This window comes from Dipodomys merriami, unplaced genomic scaffold (genome assembly GCF_024711535.1).
Source record: "Dipodomys merriami isolate MVZ:Mamm:240054 unplaced genomic scaffold, mDipMer1.0.p SCAF_103, whole genome shotgun sequence".
NCBI classification, from domain to species: Eukaryota; Metazoa; Chordata; class Mammalia; order Rodentia; family Heteromyidae; genus Dipodomys; species Dipodomys merriami.
In genome coordinates, this window is record NW_027202305.1 from 2,454,365 (window position 1) to 2,478,407 (window position 24,043).

The following is a 24,043-nucleotide window of genomic DNA, read 5'->3' on the forward strand; positions in this document are numbered from 1 at the left end:
AGGGAGGATCTTGTGGCAGAGAATCAAGTATTCAAATCAATCCTAGATTATGTGCATAGTCTAGTTCTGTGCAAATAACATGCCAATATTTTCAGTCATTCTTATTTCTGCGAAATGATGTCATCTCAGGTCAAGTGAGTGAAGAGCTGAGCTATAGGTGGCCTCTTGGATGACCAAAGTCTGAAGGAATGTCTTCATGGATAGACCATAGGTGTGATGGGCCCATCGTTGCCTAGGTTTTGAGCAGTTGGTATTGTTAGAGTTGCCTAATGGAGAGTGTGAGGTGTTCCTTCTTTTATATTTACACACATTGAGAAAACAAACCACAGTAATCATGAAATCAGAGTTTTTGGTAAAGTGTGTTGCAGAAGAACCAGGAAGCACATTGCAATGGAGCTTACTGGCTGCAACTGTAAGTTTGATGGTGAACAGGAGATGAAGAAAATGTGTGGAAGAAGTTCTTGCTTTTCTGATTGTATTGGTGAGTGCCAGGTGGAACCCCGTGTTCATGATTCAGTTGTCAATAGGAGCCAGGATTTGTATGCTAACATTTACCATGTGGTTTGGGGTGGAAGTAATCTCTTATGACAATGAGTAAAATAATAGAACATAACTACAGCATGCTGTAAGTATTCACTAATAAGTGGTCACATATTATTGATCATTGTAGAATTGGCTTAGAAGGGTCTGTGGAAAGCAGGAAGTTTGCCTAATTTGAATGAAAGACTAAAGTAGAAAAAACATTTTTTAAAGAAACATATCCTTTAATGTGAAGTTGTTTAGATTGGTTCATTTTTTTATTTCCTAAATCAAGTTCCCCTATTCAGAATAAGAAAACGTGTCATAGATGTTTGTGATGTTCATGGAAGTAGCATGCAAGGCCAAAACTCTGCTGTAGGAGGCATGGCAGACTTTTGCTTGTAGTTTGCTGTAGGAGGCATGGCAGATGTCTGTGTCATAGTAAGTCAGTTTCTTCTCACTATGGCAGGACCGAAGCCGCCTCATTTTCTATATTCTATATTATTGAAACAAACGTATGGTATGGCTTTAAATATAAAACTACAAAGTGAAATCACAGCTGGTACTGTTGACATGAATCATTTTCTGTTCTTTTGAGTGTGCTAATGTGTTTAAAGCTGGGATGTTAAGACTAGTTTCCCATCCCCTGTGACTTGCCAAGATATGCTCACGCTCTGGTTGCAGCATCCATCAGAAGTTTGCAGAATTCTAGTAAGTCATGCAGGGTACAGTAGGGAGCCCAGTGACCCACAGCATGAAGAATGGACGTCCCATAGAAAGAACAATACCACGCCCACAAGATGAATTGTAGAAACAACGCTGTACAACGTTCAATCTATTAATTAACGATCGGGGCTTAGTTTTCAATTTCTGCATGTTTCTCTCTGGGTCACCACATGGGCAGTCTGTTTCAGTCCCATGTTGCTATACAATGACCACTCTCTAGTTTATTTTTCTAACCTCAGGCTTTTCTTAGTAGAGAAGACATTTATTTATGTCCCTATGGGGCATTTCGATTTCCTATTTTGAATTTTCTCCTCCTAATCTTTATTACCCTAGTGAATGGACACTCCATTCTTTCATTTGTTCAGGAAAAATTAGCTAAGTTACAACTAATTTCTCTCTACCACAACACACGGCTGATCCATTCAGCAATCTATAAAGAAGGAATGGTTAAATGTTTGAGAACAATGTTGAGAGGGCAGGAGTAACATTTCTTTCCCCAAGTGTTAAATACCCTGCATGTATGCAGGTTCTTGCCCTTCTTTGTGGGAAATAACTTACTTGATCGGTGAATTCACAGCATGTATAGGGATGAGAAATGCATTTTATTGGGTCTCTCAAACCTCAAAGAGACAGACAAAATGGAATGCTAATGATTTGTTTAATAAATATCTTAATATTTAGTTTTAAGACACATCCTATTTTCTTAGATCCACAAAGCATAAAGTGGGCTTAAAACATAGTCAGACTTTTTTTCTTTGTTGGGCATGGGGCTTGAACTCAGGACCTGGAAGATGTCCCTGAGCTCTTTCATTCAAGGCACTCTACCACTTTGAGTCCCAGCTTCACTTCCAATATTCTGGTGATTCTTATAGACTTTCCTGACTGGGATGGCTTTGAACCATGATCCTCAGATCTCAGTCTCCTGAGTTGGTAGGGTTACAGGTGTGAGCCACCAGCGTCTGGACCAGAAATTTTGTTTACACTTAATAACTTCTTGTTAAAAGAACCAGGTAGCTCAAAATGGTTGTCAAATTTTTACCAATAGATGTTTAGAAGTAGGACTAACAGCTCCATATTAAACAGTGATTCTAGTTTCCTTGGAGGCAGAGTTCAGATTAAAAGAATTCTTGAGGTTTATTTTAGCTATATGAATTTATTGAGAGCTATAAATTTGTTTCAACAGATGAACAATACTGAAAATAAGAAAGCTTAATTTTTTATGACATAATATCCTTATGCCTCCGGAATGTGCTTTTTCCTCGATTCCAAAGTCAAATGATGAATTTAATGGTTCTTTGCACTTGAACCAGGAATTGGTTCTCATCACTCGGGTGATGTTTCTTGACTTTATGTCATATTCAAATTGCTTTGATCCCCGAAAGAAATAGAAGAATTCTGGAGATGGAGAAGCATGATTAATCATCTTCTATGACTGTGTAATGGGGCCATATATTTTTATGAAAAGAGAATAAAAATGACACTATGAAGGGCAAAGACACTTGTAGAATTACATAGACACATTGTATACTTGGTAACTGTATGATCTAGTTATCTTAGAAAATATAGTAGTTAGACTGTGTGTGATAAATTGCCTGAGGTTCTCCTGGGTTCCATCTACAATCCTATTTCCTTGATACTTGAAATTTGTAGTTTTCACATGTGAACACCAAGCTATGTACATTAAAGTTTGGTAACTCTTTATATATATATATATATATATATATATATATATATATATATAATATCTACAATTGATAAATATACATACATATATAGATAAATTTGAGCATCATTGCTATTGCTGTATTAATCTACTAAGATTACACTGAAATAAAGATGTTGAAGATTGTGTGCCACCTTCTTGTACAGTCAGTACAATCTCCCAAGCACCCTCAAAGTGCAGACACCAGCGCTTACCTTTATGCTGGAAAGCAGCATCCACGCGGAGACTGATTCCTGGAAAGTGTCTCACCACTCTCTGTGGGTACCCCCTGTCCATTCTTTGGGTCATCTCATCATATCTGCATGCATGAATGTGAAAGGTTTCCAGTGAATTTCTGTTCTGAGGAGCTTCATTCTTTTACTTCCCAACTTAGAATCAAGTAGGGACATGGGGAGGAGGATAACACTGGCAAAGGGAATTGATTAGGATCAGTAACAAAACTATGAGGAAGATTATGTTCAGTTGAGTCACTTAGAGTATGTTAACAACAACAACAACAAGTAGTCAGGGGAAAAGACCCTGTTGTTTGTCAGGCTGGAACTATTCTGACAAATTGTTAAACGAGCTGTGGAACTAGCTTTCCTAGATTCTCATCGTTGTCAGTTTGTCTGGCACTAGATTTATTATTTTTATTTATTATTTCATCTCATATCTTTATCTTTTATTCCAAAGAAAGATGATTGGGCTGACTGAAACATCTTTCAGTTTAGTAAATGTCACTCTCCAGAGATTGCCTTCAACACAGTTCACCTTGAAGAAAACCACAGGGTTGTTTTGCTTTGTTCTGTGTGGCAGAGGTACTCTTGTGGATACTTCACCACGATTAAATAAAGGGGTCAGTTGTCTGCTAACGTACCTCCAGCACCAGATGCCCACAAAGAAGTAGGTTTTCTTTGTGTTCTGGTCACAGACAGCTGCATCGATTTTCTTCACGTGTCTTGGAAAACCAAGGCTGTAGATAGATTTGGGATAATCTGGCAGGACAGCATACTCACTGATCATCCAGAAGTTTTCATCTGGAAAGAAGCAAAAGTGATTATCTTCTGATCAATATGTCCTAGAGAGAGGAAAACTAACCCTGCAAGGAGTTTAAAGATAGCTAGATGCCTAGTTCCTCTCAGCCTCGGTGTTTAGTCATTCTGGGCCTCCATTTGTCCTTCCCCTTTTCTCCAGCTGCCTCTATGAGCACTGTTACACAAAGAAACATAACAGTAGTGACTCATAAGCATACTCTCTTCAACCAGCTTCACTTTCGTGATCACTTTTAATTGGCTGTCAAAATAATTAAGTATGTTTGGACACTTTCTAAATTTCAGGCTCGTATATTCTCAAAGGCTCATAATCTAATGAAATCCAAATAAAAGTAAGGCTGCTGAAATAAAGGAAGCAGTTCTATTTGAATTTCATGCAAACAATGAAATAACTTGTTATAAGCCTATCTAAAACATTATAAAGGGCACACATAAAAATTATTTGTTGTTTGAAATTCATAACAGCTCTTATTTTTATTTTTAAATGTTATATAACCCCCCTTTTTTGTTAGTCATGGGATAGGTAACAAGAAAATTCTGTTCAAAGTTCTGGACCAAGTCAATTTGTCAGATTTTACCATGTCTATTAAACACTATACTTACTAACAGTTCTAATGAAAATATTTATCAATAAAATGGCTTTCAAAGTATATTAAAACAATTAAATTTAGTTGTATTTAAAAAATTATATAACCCTATAAAAGAGAGGGAGATTATCATTACTGGGTAAAAAGGAGGAGTTTTTGAAGTTTTTATTATACAGGTTTCTCTTATGATCACAGCCACAGAGAACCCCATGATAGTTGCTTTTTTTGTTGTTGTTCTCTTTTGTTCCAATCCTAGGCTTGATCTTGGCGCAGGTGCTGTCTCTGGCTCTTTTGCTCAAAGCTAAAGCTCTACCACTTGAGCTACATCACCACTTTTGACTTTTTCCTGAGTCAGTTATTGGAGGTAAAAGACTCACAGACTTTCCTGCCCAGGCTGACTTTGAACTGCTGTCTTCAGATCTTAGCCTCCTCAGTAGCTAGGATTATAGGCTTGGGCCAACACCGGCATCTGGATTAGTAGTTATCTGGATTAATAGTTCTTTTTGACAAAAATCTAAGATGTGGGCAGAAGCCCTGTCCATTTGGCTCATACATGAAAATTATATTCCTTACCCCAAAAGACCAGGCCTCTATGTACAGGGGGAGAGTCCTGATAGGCAAATTTACCTTTAAAAACCAGAATCTTATCATTGGGGTTCTCATATGCTGCTTGCAGATCAGCTGGCAGAAATGGCCAAAACGAAGCAATTGGTTCAAATTCAACATCAGCAATATCATAATAGATCCTCCACAAGTGCCTGTGTTCAACAAACGAAACCTATGTTACGTATGTAGTCAGAACATCTACATCACAGACCTACGTTACATATGCAGTCTGTATGTCTGCATCACAGACCTACGTTATATACACATTCTGTACGTCTGCATCACAGACCTATGTTATATATGCAGTCTGTGTATCTACACAGAGAAGGTTACAACTGCAGGCTTGTTTTTCCTGCAGTCAGTTGGTAGTGTCTTCAAATGCTTTAGAGATTCAGCTTTCTCCTCAGAGTTTAGATGGTTGCGAATTCAGTTTTATCCTTTGGACTACCAAGGTCAGGAGGACGTGTCTTTGTGTGCACCCTCTGGCATGCTTAAGTGGCAAACTATCCATGGAAATCTTTTTTTTTTTTTTTTTTTGGGTCCGGTCGTGGTGCCTGAACTCTGGGCCTGGGCACTGTCCCTCAGTTCTTCAGCTCAAGGCTAGTGCTCTACCACTTGAGCCACAGCGCCACTTCTGGCTTCTTTCTTTTTGCTTATGTGGTGCTGAGGAATCGAACCCAGGGCCTCATGCATGCAAGGCAAGCACTCTACCACTGAGCCACCTTCCCAGCCCCTATCCATGGAAATCTTATAAAAATAGGTCTTGAGTGCTCAATGATCTCATCTGTGTAGCGACATCCAACATGCTAAGCCAATACCAAGCAACCTAGGAGGAATGTTTGATGCTGATGTTTCCTGGAATGAAGAAATGTTGTCATTGGCCTGCCAAAATAGTTGCTCAGAATTTCCTTCTGCCTATAAAACTGTGAATCTGTAAGTGATAGCTGAGAAGACTCTGTCTTCCATTTCCATTTCCAAGTAAGCCTGTGTGATAACCTGTACAGTGGTGGACAGTCCTGCTGAAAGGAGTCCCATTTCACATATTCTCCCTGCCTGCCCCCTCCCCCAGATCCTAGTCAAATGATGTATGTCCTGACATTTGTCTCTGAAAATGGTCATGGGACTCTGAAAACAGTTATGAACATAATTGATATACAATGTAGATGGCAATTAAACCCAATAAGTTATAAATAGTGAATGAAGTGAGCGAATATGGTAAACTTCCTGTTACAGTTACTCTTTCACTGATGAAACATTAAGAAATGGCAGGTGGTGTGCTATGCTGGTCTAGATTTAGGCTCTGATTGAGGAAAGAGGACTTGCTTTTAGTTATTTCTGATTTTCATGGAAAAACTACTGCAATGTCAAGATGTCATTATGATCTGAACTTGTTAACAAAATTCATGAAAAGAATCTCGATAAGCTTCTGATATCAAGCATAGGGTGGTTTAAGCAACACTACAGGGAACGGCACTTTATGTTGCCAAAAAGTCACTGAAAATATACTTCACATTCTTATGATCATTCAAAAAGTTACTCTAAAACATTTCAAAACAAAAATTTCAAACAGGGTCTAAGATATATGCAGGTGGCAAAACAACAGCATACGCAGTCGTAACATGTTAAGTAAGGGGCATGTGCATGGGCAGTTCCCAAATTCCTTGGATAGAAAACTCTCCATAGGTGGTTGAGTGTTAAGGGAATAGGTTTACCTGCCTTTAAAGAACATGACTTCTCTGCGCAAGGTAGTAATAGCATCAAAGGTCAGGTCAGGGTCGCAGGCATGGGGTATGGTGGGTGCCCTTGGCTTGGAGGTTGCCTGGGGTAGACCTCCTTTGATGTGAAAAGAAAATACCACAACACATTAAGAAGGCATGAGGAAATATGTCTACATACAAATTTCACCTAAGCAAATAATTGCCTCATGATAATAATTTCACGGAGCAACTTTCTCAATATCCTTTCTCAAAAGCTTCCTATTTAGTTGTCATACCTTCAGGCTTATCACTTTCCTCACCGTAGATGGATTGGATTCCATTGATATCATCCTGAGAAAGTGGATATCTGTTAGGGTCCAGGGAGACATAGTTCGGGAACATCAAAGCTGTTTGATCATTGGAGTGAGAGAGTCCCAGTGAATGACCAAATTCATGAGCAGCCACAAGGAACAAGTTGAAACCTTAATTTTTTTTAAAAAAAGAAAACATGAGGAATGAGTTGATCAAAAGGAGAATGGCTGTTGGGAATGTTTCTCAATGGTAGAGTGCTTGCTATTTGTCTAGAATGGTCAAGGCCCTGGGCTTACTCATCATCAGAGAGGGAGGGAGAGAAAAGAGAGAGAGACAGAGAGACAGAAGACACACACATACACGCATGCGCACACACACACACACACACACAGAGAGAGAGAGAGAGAGAGAGAGAGAGAGAGAGAGAGAGAGAGAGAGAGAGAGAGAGAGAGAGAGAGAGAGGAGAGAGAGAGAGAGAGAGAGAATGTGCCCATGCAAGAGAGAATGGTTTCCTGTAAGACAGAAAGTAGCTGAGGGAAATGAAAGTCTTTGTACAAAAGTTGATTGTAATAACATATATGTGCCATCATTGATCTGGGAAATATTTCAGGTCTAATAACTAATAATTAGTAATAGTCATATTATGGAGAAATTTAACCCACCATAGGTAAATGACTTGTAAGCACTGACTCAGAAATAAATAGTATTGTTAAAAAATTATGAAATCCCGTGCCAGTGGCTCACGCCTGTTATCCTAGCTACTCAGGAGGCTGAGGTCTGAGGATCCCAGTTCAAAGTCAGCCCAGGCAGGAACATCTGTGAGACTCTTATCTCCAGTTAACTGCCAGAAAACCAGAAGTGGCGCTGTGGCTCAAGTGATAGAGTACTTGCCTTGAGCTGAAGAGCTCAGGGACAGTGCCCAGGCCCAGAGTTCAAGCCCCACAACTGACAAAAAAAAATGCAATATGTGAATATTTTATACATGCTGATATTCTTCAGAGGTTCTCCATAGTCTGTAGATTCCCATAGCCACCAGGATCTGATCCTTGTCTTTCCCCAGCCTTATATTTTATTTTTCTATTGCTACAGAGTTTTATTGCATTACTACACTTCTTATGTTCTTTCTTCCATTCCTTCTGCCAGTGTATTCCTTCTCTGGCTTCCTTCTACTCAGAGGAAATGTAACAAAGTGGTCAAAAGGTGACTCTTTCAGAACTGCTGTTTGGGCTGCTACCCAGAACTTGGTTGAGGGTTGTATTTGTTCCCTGTCCTTCAGGCAAGCCCTGCCAACTTGGGTCCAGAAACGCTTATTAATAATTTATCTCATACATCCCCTTTGGCAGGACTTAGAGCAATATGGGTCATATTCATTTTATAAGATGGAAAGATAGTGCCATCTTTGATCTCTGCCTCTCTAATCCTGATTTTGGCAAGTTGTACACTATATCCTTGTAACTGTCTGAGCACAGCCATTAAGAAGTGCCTTATGTCTAAGCAGAAGATGCACAGCAGATGTGGTTTAATCTCCCTTTGTTGTCTTGTCTGCTTGTGATGCTAACTCATGAGGTGATGGCAGGGACCAATCCCATACTGCCTTGCTCCTCATAGCTTGGCTAGTCAGGATCTCTCTGTCAGCCTCACTATACATGGAAGAACAGATTTTTGTGTGCCATTAACTTGTGTTGTACAGTCATTTGGTCAAGACTGTTTAATGAAGCTTCCCTGCCCACCAGACACCTACAACTTGTACTTTCCTGGGATAAGGGAAGACAGGCCCTAGTGATAGGCACAAAGTGGGCCCTCAAGTATTGTGGACCTATGAGTAAGCACATGAATAGATGAAAAAAGCTGATGTCACACCAGGACTAGCAAATTTGTGAGGACACTGTACAGATATTGTGTGGACCATGCAGTTGTTCAAGTAGCTATTCGACACTTCTAGTAATGCCATCTTGGAATATAGAAAACTTGGAGAAATTAAGAAATTTGGAGGTAAAAGGCAATTAGCTACAAAGCTACCTGTGGCAGTTATTCTGTGGAATAATACAAATTTCTTATGAAGACTCTTAGACTCACCTGCCTCATCTGTGGTTGTCCACTTCTCATCCTCATCAAAGTGAGTGTCACCACCCAGCCCCAGACCAGGAGGAAAGGCGTGGCCAAGCACTCCCAGGGGGCCATCGAAGTACCGAGGGCACCAGCCATGGACTGAGACACAATTCACGAGGACAAAGATCAGCCTCCTCCAAAAACCTCCTGAGATGAAAATTAGCACATGTTTCTCTGTTGGAAGCCCTACCTCGGGTCCTAAAGGCAACCATGATGTCTGCAATGCCCCTGGAGACCTTGGTGAATGTCAGTGGAGTGACTTTGCTCCACACTGCTAAAGCTTTGTGGATGGCTTCATCCACGTCGGCACGTGCCATGTCTGGAGTGTAGTTCATTATTCTGAAAAAGAGAATGAGGAGGGGCTGGGAAGGTGACTCTGTGGTAGAGTGCTTGCCTAGCTTGCATGAAGCCCTGGGTTTGATTCCTCAGTACCTCATAAATAGAAAAGGCTGAAAGTGGCACTGTGGCTCAAGTGATAGAGTGCTAGTCTTGAGCAAAAGAAGCTCAGGGACAGTGCTCAGGCCCTAAGTTCAAGCCCCAGGAGAAAAAAAAAAGAAAATGAGAATGTAGATGGCAATGGCTGGTAATCTATATATGTGTGCACATACCTGCTAAAAGCAATAATTTGTACCTTACCAATCATGGACTCCAATAACATTTGGTATTGCATCATTATCTCACATTTGCAGATCACCTCACTGAAGCAATTTTCATATAACATGACATTGGCACAGCACTTCATTTGCTATCACTTTATTATGTGGTATGCAAGTCAAGTCTTTCGTCTTCCCAGTGAATCAGGCAGTGTTACTGCTCTTACAAAGCAGATTCAAAGCAGTTGAAGAATTTTCTTAAGAACACATCCTGACTGTATGTAAATATATTACATGTCTTTTTAAACAGCTGAGCTTTAGTTTCTCAAGTGGCTGTGTACTCAAAGGTGTGCATGTATCCTGAGTTGAGTCATAAGAGCTACAAAGAATTTACGGATTTTTTTTCTCTTGCTTGTGTTTCCTTCCTAGATAAGTCCCGTCCATTTTGATCTCAAGTCCTAAGTCTCAGGGAAAAAAGTCTCCACAGTGGTGGTAAACATTCCTGCTTCTTGTTTTCCAGGCAGGTGTCATAGGTCATCTATGTTCTAGCAGAAACTTAACCTCCCCTTCCTCAAGACACCCAACCCCATCTTCCATACTTGGACCTACCAAAGATGGGACAGTTCTAACCTGAGCTGCCTGCATTCCAGTGCTTTCCTAGTCCCACTGCACATCTTCATCCTGCCTTCAGGCTTGTCCTGCTTGCTGGTGGTGCTCCTGAGCCTGAGCTTCCACAGGGAATAGCAGAGCCTAGTGACTGAAGTCAGTCTCCCATGTAACCGTGGCTATGGGAAATCACCTTTTGATTTTGTTTCTCTGCACATAAGGGGGGGAGTTCCATCAGAGCCTGCTTCACAGGTGTGTAGAGAGGATAGAATGTAGGAAATCTATGAAATCACACACGCACAATTGCACATGCATACACGGGGACTGTCAGTGGCATAAACTCTCATGTCCTGGAGGTGATACTCTGTTCCTTTGGTAGAAGCGTTACCTGTATGTGAGGTGATGCTTTTGCCACCCAGGCAGAGTGTAGCCATACTGCCCCACGTCGGGCACCCCGCACCTGGGTGCCTTCATGATTTCAAGAGTGTTTGAGTCCAGTTTCCCCGTCACTGTCAATCCGAAAAATGCTTGCATTTCCCGAATTTTGCCATCTAGGAGGCTTCTATTCTTGCTTTGAATGAGATGACTCCCTTCTATTTCAAGAGAGTAGAACTGGTTGAGATATGCCTGACCAAAAAGACAAAAAGAAACACAGACTCTAGGAGAGCGAATCTCCATCTCAGGATAAAATAAGATAGCTTGATATATATGTAAATATAAGTCCATATTCATATATACACATATATACATATTTTGGCAATAGGGAGGGAAAGAAGGAAATGAATAGTGAGGGGAAAGAAGAAAGGAAAAACAGAAAGAGGAAAGAAAGGAGTCATCCTGATCTTACCGGTTCAAGAATCAGTTGATTTGTGAGTGACCAGAATTAGCCAAATCACACAGCCTTTAAAACTCCGAACTTCCACAGAACAGAATGAAACATCTACCTATTTAATGTCAACACATCTGACATACTTTTGCTATTTCTTACACTTAGAATTTTTAGGGCAAATTCTGGAAGAGATAGCTTATTATCTGTTTTTCATATTTATTTTATTTAACGAATACTACCAATTAACTGCACTGACTTTTAAGAGGAATTTCCAAAGCAGTGTGCAAACACACACACACACACACACACACACACACAAACACGCTGTCCATATTGTACATTGGATCCTTCTGGATGTCTTCAATTATGATTACAGAGATCTCTACTCTTTGTAGGTCTGACCCTTCCTCCACTCACTAAATACTGTTACACTTGTGACCATTAAAAAAAAAAGTTTTAGTAGATTCTGTTCCCTGTTTTTCTTGCATCCCCGCTTTCCCACAGTCTCTGATGTCTTTAGACAAACAGAAAGTGATTCCTTCTCACAAGAAAGTCTGGGACTCTTGCTGGAATTTGCCATCTTTCTAGGATCTGAGAAAGGTAATACAATGAAAATCATTATTTGCTAACAAGATTTATTAAGACAGTACCTGAGCCAGCTGCTTGTCTCCCTCATTCTCAACCTCCAAGTCTGCAGGAAACGCAGAAGAAAATGTTATAAGAACCAAAAACAAAGGCCAATGGCTCTTCATTCCTCTTTCAGTTGAAGCCTGTTTCTGTGTGTACAGAATTTAGAAAATAGTGAGACGTGGCATGAATCAGTTTGCATTAACATTTAATTAATAACAGAAAAGGAAACTCACCATGAAGTGTGTCACAAGTTGATTTTTTTCCTTAGATAGACTTGATTTCACAATCATAATCTGTCATTGTTGACTAACCACATTGTTTATTATTGAATTGAACATTCTAGGAAACGTGTCTCCAAGTTAGTTTTCTCTTGCAATGTTGTTAGATTTTCCTATTCATAAATTCTTGTAAGTGTATGAAATAATTTTCTTCTGAAGAAAACCATAAAGTTTTCAGACATTCATCAGTTGTGGTGAATGCAGTCTGGTTGGTGAATTCAGGCTTATACCAACACACTGCCAGGTGGTGTGTTGCTGTGGCAAAATACAAGAGAGCAACTTCAGGGAGGAAGGATTTCTTTGGGCTCATGGTTTTAAAGGGTAAGGTCCATCATGTTGGCTTCATTGCTTGAGGCCATGGTAAAAGAAAAGAGGTAGTAGAGAAAAGTTGCTCACCCTACAGCAGCTAGGAAGTAGGAAGAGAGGGGGAAGTGGCAGGCAGAGGCAGACAGAGAGGCTGCACAAGGGGACCTCCTCCCCACCCCACATTTGTTCTATCTGTATCCTCAGACTATTGAATGGGGCCATCTACCCATCTCTTTGAGCAGAAGGAAGCAGGAAACTGCAGAAATGAGCTGTAGGAAATCTGTTCTGATGAGGGCAAACGTAGCCATAGAGGATGGAACAGTGGGTTTCATGAGGAAGACAGTTGACTAGCAAGATGAAGAACTCATAAAGGACACAGATTACAAAGGCGGAGGGGGCCAGAATTAATATTAGAAATAAAGGTATGGTTAGAGACAGTCTTTTGGATTGATTTCAGTATTCTTTTCTTTATGTGGGCCACTTTCTGACCAAGCAACACAACTTGTGGTGTTCTCACCCTTTTCTCTACTGTGTGTTAAAATTTCCTTCTTTTTCTTCCCAAATATTAGCAACTCATGCATAAACCTTTCCAAATTTCTTCCTTGAACTGTATCCTGAATAAAACATCTGTACTATAGCTTAAGAATCTACTACAGACCCTAAGTAAACATATAATTCCTGGCCTTTAGGGCTTATTTTGAAGGAGGCAGGAGAGGAAATGGGATCTCTTCTTTTTGCTGCTGTCCTGGAAGATACCCAGGAATCCTTAGCAAGGCTTTATTTCAGCACTGATGGTTCCTCCTCTTAGTGTACAAAGTAGCACATTTGGTGGCATAAAACAATACACATTTATTCTCTCACAGTCATGAAGAACAGAAGACCAAACTCAGAAGTGCCTATGCCTATAGCCTGGAGGCTATAGGAAAAGTTCCTTCCTAGCCTTTTCCCAATCTTGGGGTGGTTGTTGGCAGTCCTGGGATTCCTTGGCTTGTAGATGCATCATTCCAATCTTAGGCTCTGTCTTCAGTCTTCTTCCTTGTGTGGTCGCCAAGTCATTCTCTCATGTTGTTTTTTTCCTGAGAAGTACTAGGGGTTGTACCCAGGACTAGGAAAATGTTCTGGCACTGAGATACATTCCGTAGCCTTTCCCTCTTCTTATAATAACAAAATATAGATTAAGGGCCCACCTTGAAACGATGTTAACTCAATTGCTTACAGCTGTGAACACTCTGGTTCCAAGTCAGTTCATAATCAACAGTACCATGTCTATGACCTCAATATTCTTTTTGAAAGGGATGCAATTCAAACCACAACTTAAATTCTCTTTATTTCTTTCCAAGAGCAAAAAAATAACACCACAATTTCTGTAAGAGCCTCATGTATATTCTCTATGTAGTTTATAACCCTTACCTCTAACCCAAATTCATTGCTAAACTTCATGCAGCATATTTAATGTAAGAGATGTTTAGAGTCTCGAGAATATTCAAAGTGAGAGAAGAAAGCAATGAGATAGTGAGTTACAGAAGTCAGATCAACAAGTAATGAATTCATGAGCACTGTGGGGACAAGAGGGGCGCACTTCGTCCCTGTGAGATGGCACCCCTACACTGAGATGGAATATCAAAGAACAAAATAAGCCTGGGCCAACAATGGAATCTTCTAAGTGTCTTCTTGCTGAGAACAGGCCCAGAGAATGTGGCGGTGGAGAGAACCTTATTTGTTATCCGGTAGTGAGAGAAGCATCCACAGGACAGTGTGTGCATATGTAAGGTCCATAATAAGGACATAGACAGAAGTATTTCCAATCTTGCTTCTTTATCTACAATTTAGCCATAAATTGCTTCTTGCAACTCTGGTAACTCTACGAGCAAGAAGATTAAATGCATAATATCTTGGCCCACTGAAGAAAAGGAAGAAATCTATTAAAAAAGAGAGATAATGTATTGAATTAGCATATAGAAGATCTCAAACATCTTCAACTATAAACATAGCCCCTGCCCAAATATAACATCCAAAGGAAAACATGTCATTTTCAAACTTTAAACAGATTTGATCATAGTTTTCTTCCTACTTACAATCCTGCAGGAAAACAGCATCAATTCTACTTTCTAATCCTGGAAAGACACGGGACACCTCTTGAGGATAACCTGGCTCCATGGATTGCCTTTGGTTATCATATCTGGTAAGGACAAACCATTACAGGATTTAAAATCAACACAAGTTTTATTTTTATTGCATGTCATAAAGTACACTCTCATCCACTCTTCCAGTGTCCTATTTGCTGAGATTAGGAATGGCTTGTTTCTAAGGCTACATATTTACTTATAAAATATATGAGTGCCATTAACTATAAGAACAAGTTCTGTTATTTCCCAAAGCAAGAGCTTGCATCTACTCCAGATTGTATTTTGTTGATACTTAGCACATTTGCATATATATGTATGTGTGTGTATAAATGTGAATGCTAAGTTTATCCTACACATTAATATGTGCAGGTGTTCTGGACGAAGTTTATTGGACATATTGGAATTTAACTCCAAGTCATAGTCTGGTCTTCCCCCGTCTCTCTTTTGTCCTGCCCTGGTGCTGAGTGAGGATGTATATAGCTTTATGATATAGAATCCTCAATACTTTTATCCAGGCATTATGATTTTATAAAAATGGAAATTTCAGAAGCCATGTTCCACTCCAACCATTTTGTGTAAAAAGCATTATTATTCCCACTAAAGCTATCAAAGACCATCTAGATTTTTTTTTAACCTTAAGATGCCTGATTGCTGCTGGCTTGTAAACAGGGCAGAGAAACACAGATTCCAACTTCCACTTGGAAAAAAAAACCCCAAAGCAGATTACCTTACCTCCAGAACTGGTCATTCACAAAGAAGTATGTCTTTCCTGCATAGGAAACAGCGGCATCGATCGCCTGGATGGTGTGTGGGAAGCCGTAGTTTGAGATGTCCCTGGGGTAACCTGGCTGGATGTCATAGCCACTCAAAGCCCAGTATTGCCTGCCTGCCAAAAGCTCAGGTTACACATGAAATGAGAGAAGTTCACAGGGGCTGTTCAGCCCCATCATTCATCCATGTTCACACTTCTTAACTGACATTCAGGGATCCACAGCTGATGTCTTATCACCTGTGGCTTTTCCACCAAAGCTAAGTTATCACCTTGAGGAATCTTAGAGAATTACACCTCATGTGAGGATGGAGAATACAGATGACCCAGTGCCATCTTCTCATTTCATGGATGAGGCCCTGAGTCCTGGAGAGCATGCAGCCTGCTCAAATTCACATGGTAGTTAGTGACCACAAAGGACCCAGCCTGCCTCTTCAGGGAGGACTAGAATAAGAAGAAAACCTCAGGAAGTTACCTTTAAACAGGAACACTAGGTCTCTATCAAGATCCTCGTAAGCAGCCTGAATGCCACTTGGGAGGGCTGGCCAGAACAGAGAAATGAAATTGAGCTCGACTTGCCGCAGCTGAGGGTGTCGTCTCCAGAAATACCTGATGATGGGACATAAGGAGGCACTCACACACTCGTGAATGCACTTGTGCACTCACAAGCACACCCACAAACACACTCACACACTCACAAGCACATTTGCATGCCCAGGAACACACTCTGCAGTCACTTCCTGTGGCCCTGAGCAAGTGAAGGCTCTGTGGCAGCTCTGGGAGTAGGAGCAATACAGGACACACAGTAGCCAGCTCAGTGAACAGCACAGATTTGTGGGGACATTGGGGACATTCACTAGCTGAGCTAGTGAAGTGATGTGTCCACTAACTTGACTGATTTGAACAGACCAGGAGGATGTTTTAGGGTTAAACTTATTACTGATTTCTGAAGCAGTCAAGCTTCATCTGTGATGATGTCAACAGGTCTATTGACATCATCATAGATATCTTGTAAATATTTTAGTTTTTTCATTTCCTTCCCTGGGTGTTTTGAGTTATGCAGCGTATACTGATGCCCATGTGTTGGGCGGTAATAGTGACGTCTGTAGTATATGGTTTTAAGGCATGCCAGTGCAAGAAGTTGAGGGAAGGCACAGTCCAGTTCCATACTTGTCTATAAAGAAGAGTATTTCTCCACGGAGTGTGGTGGCAGCACTAAAGGTCAGCCGGGGGTCGCAGGCTCTGGGTGTGCTGGGTCCTGTAGGTTGGATGGGGTCGTGTGAAGGACCTAGGAGGGAGTGGAAACATAATCTAAGTCCACTTCAGACAGTCCTTTAGGACTCACGGCCTTCATGTGGAGAGGAAGCAAGGCACTGATCACTGCTTAAACATTCAGTTTGTCTAATAAGAGTAGTGATAGTGTCTGAGGACATGGCTCAGATGGTACAGCACCCACCTACCATGTGCAAAGGACCTGAGTTCAGACCAGAAAAAAAAAAGAGTAACAGTGGTTCTGTATGAGTTACATTGGAAAGTATAGAAATTTGAATTTCATGTTCTTTCCTTTTTAAACTCTAATATTCTCCCCTTTCTCAGTTCCTCTTTCTACTTTTGTGGCCATTGATTATCTATTTCTTCCTCCCCCTCAGTAGTCATGCACTAGCAAGTATCTGATATCACTCCTGTACACTTCAGTACAGAACTATAGTTGTAGGTCAGCATCTTTTCTGTAAGAATTTGTATCACTGTGGAATGAAGGGCTATATTAATAGCTAAGAGAACTTAAAACACTGGTAAGCAAAGAAAGGATAGGGTGTGTGTGTGTGTGTGTGTGTGTGTGTGTGTGTGTGTGTGTGTGTGTGTGTGTGTGTGTGTGTGTGTGTGTGTGTGTGTGTGTGTGTGTGTGTGTGTGTGTGTGTGTGTGTGTGTGTGTGTGTGTGTGTGTGTGTGTGTGTGTGTGTGTGTGTGTGTGTGTGTGTACAGAGAGTTAGTGTAGGGCTAATCACTCCTGGAAGTTCTGCTGTCACAAACAATAGTCCCAGGTCTCGGGACTGTTCTTTCTCATTCTCCCAAACGCTAAGATTACAATAATACATCACCACACTTAGCCACCAACATTTTTTTAAGGCAGTTAACATCAGAATGGAACCAAGATGCAACGTAAGCATATTCTGCACTGTTCTTCAGGCGGCCTTACCATAGATGGCCTGAATGCCGTTGATATCATCTTGAGGGAGGGAGTAGGTGCTGGGCTCCCTGAAAGCGTAGTTGGGATACATCAAGGCACCAGGATCAGAGGAATGCGAGAGCCCCAAGGAGTGGCCGAATTCATGAGCAGCAACAAGAAATAAGTTGTAATCTAAAATGCAAGGACATGTGGGATCATCTAGGAAGAAGATGGACAGGCTGTCCACCATCTTTAGAGGGGGTGGCCCTTGTCATAGAAGGACAAATGTCAGATGTGTCTGAAGTAGGCTTGGAGGTAAAGAAGGATGTTTCAGGAAGAAGCAAGTGAGCAAGCGCAGAGGAGTTGGAAGGCAGCATGTACCCTAAAAATAGTCAATTCACAGCATAGCTGGAGAATGTCAACCATTAAGGCAGGCAAGAAGGAAGAGAGTAGAAGAACCACTCAGGGCCTTCAATGAGAAGGCAAAGAATTGGACATAATTTGGTACAGATTCTGTAAACACTGATACTTTTAAACAGGCGGCAATACGACGCAGAAAGCCTTTCCAAAGACAACCCTTGCTTTGTCTTGGAAAAATAATTAGAGAGCAGAGACTAGACAGGGGAGAAAGCATATAAGTGTATCAGTAAGTAAGGCAAGAGGAAATGGCCACCCGAGCTAGTGCCTAGGGCTATGGGAACACAGAGTCGCGGGAAATTATTATTTATCTTTGGGCATATTGGGTATATCTCCTAGGTCAGGGACAGACACAACATTGATGATGAGAAAATGGTGTGAGAAAGTAGAAAGCTTCTTTCCTTTTATTATTAAAAAAATGGCTTTCTGGCATATTATCCTCACCATGTGGCCAGTCCTAGCTCTTGTTTCCTCCAGACAGCCCAGACATTCTTATCACCAGGCTTGTCCTGGAAGGAGCAGATTGCTATCTACCCCTGGAAAAGAGCTCCTGGGAAACAAAGTAACTGTAAAGTGAACGTGCAACTCTTTCTGAACTAGGACCCTTTGCCAGATAATCCTGATTATTTATGATCAATTGGCCTTTTCAAACCCCATTCAATTTCGGAATGTTTTTAAAGAGACCTGACTAAGAGCAGTGGCAAAGCACTTCACATTTTGTGAGCCCTATAACTTCCGTGCAGCTACTCAGCTCTGCCATGTGGAGTGGAAGGGCCCCGGATGCTGTATAAACACGATCCACAACCTGCACTTAAATAAGCAGAGCCTTGGCAGGTGTGGACCATGATTCACGGCTTTTGGATCCCTGCCTCTTATGGTTTGAACGTCTCTCTCAGAAATCCATGTGTTAGGGCTGGGAAGGTGGCTCAGTGGTAGAGTGTTTGCCTCACATGCATGAGACCCTGAGTTCAATTCCACAATACCACATAAGCAGAAAAAGCTGGAAGTGGCGCTGTGGCTCAAGTGGTAGAGTGTTAGCCTTGAGCTGAAGAGCTCAGGGACAGCACCCAGGCCCAGAGTTCAGGCCCCACGACTGACAAAAAAAAAAAAAAGAAAAAAAAAGAAATCCATGTGTTAGAAAGTTAGTCTTTCCAGCAATAGCGTTCCTGTTTGGGAAGTGCTTAGAGTAGTGCTATTGTAAAAGGGCTCGAGGTTTCCAGTTTGTTCTCATTTGTCCTCTTTTATCTTCCAGTATATGAGAATAAAACACAAGGGACCTCACCAGAAGCCAGCACTTTGAACCTTGCAGGCTCTAAAACGATGGGGGAATTGTTTCTTGGTTAATGTCAGAGGTTTAGGTTTTTGGTCATAGCAGCAGGAATGGGCTGACTGCCTAAGGAACCAGACCATTAAAAAAACCCTACATTGATTTAAAACTGGCAAAAAGTTTAAATGATCTATTTAAGTATTTGCAGTATTGCAATATAGGGAGTGGGAATGTGTATGTGTGCACGAATGTGCGGTGGGGAAGGTTAATGCTGAAGCGGAATGTGGACATAACCTTGGACAGCTTACTGCTGGAGCTCTGTGTCCAGGTTTCATCTGCATCAAAATGAGCATCTCCTCCAATTCCTGGTCCAGGCTGAAAGGCATGAGCAAGGATCCCATTGGGCCCATCAAATGGAGAATTGTCACCATGATCTGAAACAAGACAACCTGTGGTGAGCTCCCAGGTTTCAGGTGAGCCAGGGAAAGCAGAACTGTGTGTCTGCAGTGGGCCTACCTCTGCGAGCAAACGCGATCATGATATCGGCTTCCCCCTGGAGGACCCTGGTGAATGTGAGGGGTGATGCCTTGCTCCACACTCGGAAGGCATCCTCAACAGCTCTTTCCACCTGCGCCTTTGACAGCTGTACGGTATTCAGAATCCTTCCAAACGAGAAGGGGCATGGAGGATTACTCATTTGCAAAGACTCTCCCTCCGCACACTGGAGCAAGTAGAGAACAAGCCAGGAGTGCAGGGTCCAGCTTGAGACAGACAAGGGTCTAGATAAGTTGCTACACGTCTTTCAACATCAGGTCCTCACTCAGGAACTGAGGGCAAGAGCAGAGCTCTCCTATCAAGTCATGTAAAGCATTTTGTTTGCTGCTGGGTGAGTGATGTTCTGCATAGAGTGCCCATTGTTATTATTAATAATAAAACCTAAAGAGAGGTGGGCGACAATCCTAGCATGGGCGGGGAGTGAGGGAGGTAGAGAAAAGAGAAGGGAGGGGAAGAGGGAGAAGAGAAGACAGAAGAGAGGAGAAGACGAGAAGAGAAGAGAAGAGAAGAGAAGAGAAGAGAAGAGAAGAGAAGAGAAGAGAAGAGAAGAGAAGAGAAGAGAAGAGAGGGAGAAAATATCTCCTATTGCCAAATCCTATTTAGTTTAGGAGACTTGGGGAAGAAGTTGAGGAAGAAAGAAATGGCAAATTTGAGTTAAGAGAACCTATGGGAATCTCTGTCCTTCATTCACACACATGTTCATCTTTCATTGACCACTCATTCATTATTTATACTCTGCCGAGTAAGGGTTTTTATCTGTCTGTCCTGGGAGTATCCCCGGGCCTGGCGTATTGGTCACTCCTGGCCAGGTGTATGCGGTCTGGAACTCTGGGAATATCACCTGTATGTCAGATCTGTGCGCTTCCACTTGGGGTTTCCTGGGGTTAGCATAAAATCGCCACTATCTGGCACTCCACAGCGAGGCTTCTCCATCATCTCCAGAGTTTCCTTGTTTGGCTTCCCTGTCACATTCAACCCAAAAAACCTCTGCATTTCTTTAAGCTTTTCAGCAATCATACTGGTGCTGTTTTTCCTTGCAGACTGATATTGGAGACTTGGTAATTGGTAGAACTTTTCTAGATAATTCTGGAAAAAAGAAAGCACATGAGAATTCTTGCTGTGAAATGTTTTTCTATTTTTTTGACATTTTTACAATTTTTCTTCCAAGTTATGCAAGAATTAACTAAGAGTTCATATCAGGACTAATAACAGACAGACAAAGAGTACAGTCCTTCTATTCAGAGCTCTAGCAATTTATTCACGAAGTAGATGCCTCAGAGAGGATGAAGATGGAGTCACACATACAAAATGTGTATGGAGACTTCCTCCTCCTTTTCTGCATCTTCTTTTTATTTTATTAAGGGGGATATTGAGCATTGAACTATTAGTTTTGCTTCTGAGAGCTTATAAAGTCAATCTGGTGATGGAAAATCAGGTAATACAATGTACTCATTTTTAGTTAACTATAATCCTCCATCCTCATGCTCTCTTCTACACTTTTGACTACAAAGCAATGTTAATACCGGAGCATAAGTAGTAACTTCTATTTAGTAATGTATCATAACTGCTATCTTACTTAAAAAATTGGTGCTGGGACTCAAACCCAAGGCCCGTGCATCTTTGGTAGCTGCTCTACCACTGAGCTACACTTCCCCCCATTAGTAACTGGATTGCAGGTATATTGGAGGGAAAGTTGTAGGAAAGAAAGAAACTCATTTAGTTTATAGAAATAAAACCATTCCTCCTTAGAGGATTCCTAGCTAGTTTGAATTGGGCAGCTGGTGTTCATGTCTAGATTTTTTTTTTTTTTGGGTCTGGTCGTGGGGCCTGAACTCTGGGCCTGGGCACTGTCCCTCAGCTCTTCAGCTCAAGGCTAGCGCTCTACCACTTGAGCCACAGCGCCACTTCTGGCTTTTTTCTTTTTGCTTATGTGGTGCTGAAGAATCGAACCCAGGGCCTCAGGCATGCAAGGCAAGCACTCTACCACTGAGCCACCTTCCCAGCCCCTCATGTCTAGATTTTTTTAAGACTCCACCTTGTCAACTTTAATATTCTCCAAGTCTCTGAAAGAAGTTAACCTCATAAATTTCATCCAGATAATTTCTTCCACGCTGTTTAGACTAAATCAAAAATTCTGCCCTTACAATATTCTAATAATGAGCAAATCAATCAAAGTTTACCTGAACAGTTTTTGCATTTCTTTCCGTGAGGTGCTCAGAAGGTACTGGAAAGGCCTTGGAAAGTTGCATGTAGAGAAAGAACATGAGTATAAGTGTCTTCAGATTGAATATGGCCATCTCTTCAAATACAGGCTCTGCTGGCCTTCCTCCTTGCATCCTCTGGTAGAGCCCTTCTGCTGCTGGGACCTTGGAGTTCACACATCCTGGGCTGTGTGAACTGCTCTCTTTCGGTCCCTTATGAAGACACTGGAGAGTTGTGGGCAGTTGCGGCATCAGGCGTATGAGGCAACCCGGGCTAACCACCCTCCGGTGGTCTTGCAGTTTTCAAATGTGATTTAAGGAGTCCGTCAGCAGAAAAAGTGTGATTTTCTATATTTTGCTTTTCATAGTTAGATCTGCTTTTACAAAATTGTCTGGTCAAGGAGAGGGAAAAAAGAGATGATCCCAAAGTACTAGGTTTACATTTTTTGGTGATATTTTAGTTTATGCAGGGAAATGTTATTAGATGACTGGTAGGGGTCTGGGGATGGAGGGGTCCAACTGCAAAATCTGTCCTTACCTACCTGCTGTCCAGGAGGAGAGAATGTGTATGCCGTCACTAAGCAGGCTGTGCGTGTGAATATGTAAGTGTGAGAGTGGGAGTGCATGTGTGTGTGAGTGTGTGTGTGTGTGTGTGTGTGTGTGTGTGTGTGTGTGTGTCCATGTCTTGAGCGAGTGGAAGGATGTTTCCAGAGGATGTGGCTTTGCATTGTATTAAAAAACATCCCCAGGGGCTGGAGGCATGGCTCGGATGGGCCAACAGTCTTTAGCATTATTTGAACTTGAATGATTTTCTTATTGTCTTTTTTTCTTAACTTCAACTTCTCATCCCTGTTGGCCAGTGGCTGCTGAGGAGCTCAGTTTTCTCAGGTGTAAGGTGATAGTGATATAGACACTATGTCACCGGTGTGTTGTGACCGTGAAGTGAGAATATGCACAGGGTGCCCAGCACACACCCAGGCACTAAGCACAAAATACCAGGTGAAAAGTACAGAGGTCTGGCAACAGGACAAACAAACACATGCTAGGATCCCACCGGCTGTGATGAGGGAAGGAGTAAAAACAAGTATGTTAACTATGAGGTGTCAACCAAATTCCTTTCATTTCTTTGATGCTAAGTTTTTTCTTTATTCGATTTTCCCCCTTGAGACCAAGTTTCACTGTAGTACAGGCTGGCCTCAACTTGTGATCTTTCTGCCTCTGTCTCCTGAGTGCTGCGATTATAGGTCTGCATCACTCTCTTAGCGTTCTTTCAAAGTCCTTTACTCCAAGGAATCCTTTAATACAACGTAAATATGCTAATTTATCAAAAATTAAAATTTTAAATAGAAATATGAAGAGTAAACATGAAATTTCCTAATCCTTCTTCCCACCAATTTGCTTGCCTCCTCTAAAATGTCCAGTGTGAACATTTTAATGCCTCTGTTAAGAAACAATCTGTGTCCTGATCCCAGAATCTAAAGATTGTCAGGATTACAGTGTGTGCCTAGAGTAATATTTTGGATGATCCAGAGTGGGCTGGCAGGGAGGAGAGGCAAATCCTTGGGTGGAGTCATGTCCATGTCATGTCCAGGGAATACCAGTAGAGGGCACCCCCAGTGCATCCAGGTATTGTCAGTGAGTTTTATAGGTTTCCTGCATGTTCTCTGCTGCTTGTTTTTTTGTTTTTTTGTTTTTTGATGTCCCTCATTTTATGAAGCTCTTTAATTTTGACTTACTCAAGTCTACTGGCTTCCTCTAGGATCATATATTTTTAGTGTTATTTCACGTCTACTCAGCTGTCATTAAGATCCTCCCCACCTCTTCCCTCCCCTTTCCTTCCCATCCCTTCCCACCAGTACTAACTAGGATTTGAACTCAGGGCCTTATGCTTGCTTGACTGGTGCTTTATCAGTTGAGCCATAATTCCAACATAGCCTTTTTCTGATTACTTTTTGAGAGGGAGTCTTTTGGACTTTTCTGCTTAGCCTG

General features: G+C 41.5%; 2 protein-coding genes across 2 annotated transcripts; both read right to left on the minus strand.

The window, feature by feature from the left end:
- Positions 1-2,398: 2,398 nt before the first annotated feature.
- On the minus strand, positions 2,399-12,090 carry LOC138809630 (matrix metalloproteinase-27-like). The gene is made up of 10 exons (XM_069996376.1): positions 11,989-12,090; positions 10,898-11,136; positions 9,501-9,649; positions 9,278-9,409; positions 7,210-7,371; positions 6,905-7,025; positions 5,214-5,344; positions 3,825-3,984; positions 3,163-3,266; positions 2,399-2,640 (listed from the first exon to the last, which is right to left on the minus strand). Exons 1-10 carry the CDS (start codon positions 12,088-12,090, stop codon positions 2,399-2,401), a joined length of 1,542 nt encoding a protein of 513 aa, XP_069852477.1.
- Positions 12,091-13,740: 1,650 nt separating this feature from the next.
- LOC138809418 (neutrophil collagenase-like) lies at positions 13,741-22,138 on the minus strand. The gene is made up of 10 exons (XM_069995932.1): positions 22,034-22,138; positions 20,695-20,939; positions 19,815-19,960; positions 19,607-19,732; positions 17,645-17,806; positions 16,618-16,735; positions 15,923-16,056; positions 15,411-15,564; positions 14,628-14,731; positions 13,741-14,471 (listed from the first exon to the last, which is right to left on the minus strand). Exons 1-10 carry the CDS (start codon positions 22,115-22,117, stop codon positions 14,368-14,370), a joined length of 1,377 nt encoding a protein of 458 aa, XP_069852033.1. The 5' UTR covers positions 22,118-22,138; the 3' UTR covers positions 13,741-14,367.
- Between the last annotated feature and the right edge of the window lie 1,905 nt (positions 22,139-24,043).